The 2928-nt window shown below is 55.6% G+C and overlaps 1 protein-coding gene and 1 gene segment (V, D, J or C); both read left to right on the forward strand.

Moving 5' to 3' along the window:
• The window catches only part of LOC104508203, a 1963-nt gene extending 1107 nt beyond the window's left edge, over positions 1-856 (forward strand). Inside the window, exons 3-4 of the mRNA XM_010149743.1 lie at positions 282-340; positions 423-856. Of these exons, the coding sequence (XP_010148045.1) occupies positions 282-340; positions 423-856 (493 nt within the window). The remainder of the gene's footprint in view (positions 1-281; positions 341-422) is intronic.
• A 1185-nt stretch (positions 857-2041) lies between these two features.
• Positions 2042-2514, forward strand: LOC104508204. The segment is given in 2 exon segments: positions 2042-2084; positions 2195-2514. Coding segments are annotated over 2 exon segments (363 nt in total).
• The last annotated feature ends 414 nt before the right edge of the window (positions 2515-2928 follow it).

Genomic DNA, 2928 nt, shown 5'->3' on the forward strand with positions numbered 1-2928 from the left:
CCGCTGCCAGGGCAGCCTCTCCGGATGCTGCCCCTGCGAGTCACTTCCCTCGCTCAGCCCCAGCCCTCCGACCCTGCCGGGAGAGCCGTCGCCTTCCTCCCGCCGGCAGACGCCAGCCAGAGCCCTCGGGATGCTGCTGCTCCCGCTCCTGGCCCTGGCTGCAGCCTCGTCCCGTAGGTTCCCACCTCGCACAGCGCCGCGGCACGAGGCACCCCGTCTGTACGAGTGGGAAGGAAGAGCCGGCTGAGAGTCTTTGTTCTGTTCTCTCTCCTTCTTCCTAGATGCACAAGTGCTTCTCAGACAGTATCCAGCATCCGTTACCAGGAGGCAGACCAAGACGGTATGGATTGACTGCAGAGTCGAGGGTGTGTCTGACTTTCAGTCAGCCTATATCCACTGGTACCGGCATCTACCCTCCAAAGGTCCCGAACGGATTCTGTATATCGGATCAGGTGCTGCTGTCTACGATGACAATTCCTATAGGAGCAAGTACGGTGCTTCGAAGGAAGGCACCAACCTCTGCACTTTACAAGTCGATGACATCAGCTCCAGGGATGAAGGAACCTACTACTGTGCCTTCTGGCAGTCCCACAGAGCTCCCAGAGCACCCGCAGCCTGCACAGGAAGCTGCCGGTACCCTGAGCGCCGGCTTTCTGTCCAACGCCGAGAGCCGCCGTCGCCCCTTCCTGCCTCGAAACATCCCGAGGGGTCTGTGCTGAGCGTGTCAGGAGAAACAACGGGCAGAGGGAACCGCACAGAAATGCAGCGGGCCACATCTCAGCTGGTAAAACGCGCCGGGCTGGGGAAAAGAAGCATTCCGGTGGGTGATGGCAGTGAGAGCTGGATTATACACTAACACAGACCGGCTCTGCTGAATACAGACCCTTTCCCACCTACAGCCCGAGCTGGCCAAAGTGAAGCAGAAGGCAGGGAGGGAGCACAGGAGGAGGGCGTTTGCACTGCACTGAGGACTGCTCATAACACCAATACCCCTTAGGGACCCTCCTTACACACAAAGATCTGATACCCTCCTGCAGCTCCTGAAAGATGCCCCGAGAAGGGGCTGGGAAGGCCGTTTCCAAGAGAAAGCTGCAGATCCGAGCAAGGAATATGCGGAAACGGTGACAACAGCACTGCTCAGCCAGGCAGCTGGGAGCAGAGACAGTGAAAGTTCACTTACGGGGCGGTGGTACTCAGAATCCCACGTCCGTGTGAGAGTGTTTCATGCAACTTGAGTGCATCATGTCCTCTCTTCAGTGGCAGCCCATTCCCCACCTAACGATCCTCAATTCCTACAGCCCCAGTAGCCCCATATCCATGTCCACCACACGGACAACAGAACAATGGGAATGTCCTGTACGAGTTGTGGGATGAGATTTAGCTCTGTACGTGGCTACTGACAAAGACCCACAAAAGCCCCAGAGTGGAATCGCTCTTTTGGGTCAGGAAAGGAGAAATCTTTCTCAGGGAAGGGCGTCCTGTGTGGTGACCTGAGGGCCCATCTGCCATGAAGTCTTTGCAGGGCATCTTTCCATGGTTTTTTTACCTGGAAGAGATGGAGAGGTCTGACCAGCCAGTTTGGAGATGCTGCAAGTATGAGTAAGAGAGGGTTGGCTCTGAACCTTCCCACCTGTGCTCCCAAAGCAGGCAGTATGTTCCAGGAAGGGATAGCGAAGCAGGCTCCTGGGATAGCTTTGGGTGTCTGAGGAGAGGATAACGTCCTTGGGAAGGGCCGGGTTGGACAGCTTGAGTTTCCATCTCTGAGCAAAGCCGGTGAGCCTGAGAGGAAGGTAGCAGATAGTTGAATGAGGAGAAATTCTTTCACACGGAGTGTTCCAGGCCCTCTCTACGCTGTTACTGCTGTGGTTCAGCTTGTCAGTAAATTCAACACCCTCAGCAGCTGCGAGTTGAAGAACACCCATTGGGTGAGCCAAACGAGTCACTTCCTCCTCCCGTTGTTTGACCCTTTCTCCACCTGAAGGGCTTTGTACCGTTTCTGTTTCTGCGTCTCTCATGGCCAGACTCAGCCCACACGGGCAGCATGTTGCTCTTCCCAGTCCTTCTTGCAGCTTCTTTTTGGCCCCGTAAGCCCTTTCCCCTCCCCTCTCTCCTGCCGGTGTGCAGGGAGCACAGTCCTGGCTCTGACCTCCAGCGGGTCCTTCCCCTCACGCAGCTTCTCCCCTTCCCCTCGCAGGTGGAGCCGCGCAGGCGGTGCCGGTGCAAACCCCGGAGCTGCGGAGGCAGCTCGTGGGCAGCTCTGCCAGCATGGCGTGCAGCATGAGCACCGCAGCCGTCGTGCACTGGTACAAGCAGCTTCCCGGAGATCCGCTGAAGAGGATACTGCACACGTCGGGACAGTCACCTGTGTTTGATGACAGCAACGACAGAAGGAGATTTCAGGTTCGGAAACATCCTTCTGAGCTCATCTACGGTCTCACGATAGATTATTTAACCCCGAGGGATTCTGGCACTTACTACTGCGCATACTGGCCTACCCGGGTATCACGGTGCTAGGCAGGCAAGGACAAGCTGTACACAAAGGCACTTTGCACTCCGAACCGCAAGCTCTGAACCCTTCCAGTAATTCACACACTTCTCTATTCCAGCCCTCTCTCATGATTTGCTGCAGCAGGAAATAAAACCAACAATTTATGGTGACAGCTGTTAAAGAGATGATGTTACCAATCCCCGTACCACCTGGGGACTCACCCGTATCTGTAACATCCAGAAACTGAAGAGTCCCAGTCGCTTTAGGGTCGGGATAGGGAGCTTGGCTCTTAAGTTGAAGGCTTCATTGTAGTGAAACCACTCACCTGGCAGCAAACGCAGCCCGTCAGCTCTAAATCGCTCTTCTCCATTGGAAGTTTTGGAGCAAGCAGAGTAACGTATCTCAAACCTCTCAGTGAGTTCTCTTGGAAAAAAAAGTCA

The sequence above is a fragment of the Eurypyga helias genome, unplaced genomic scaffold (genome assembly GCF_000690775.1).
Source record: "Eurypyga helias isolate BGI_N326 unplaced genomic scaffold, ASM69077v1 scaffold13614, whole genome shotgun sequence".
Classification (NCBI taxonomy): Eukaryota; Metazoa; Chordata; class Aves; order Eurypygiformes; family Eurypygidae; genus Eurypyga; species Eurypyga helias.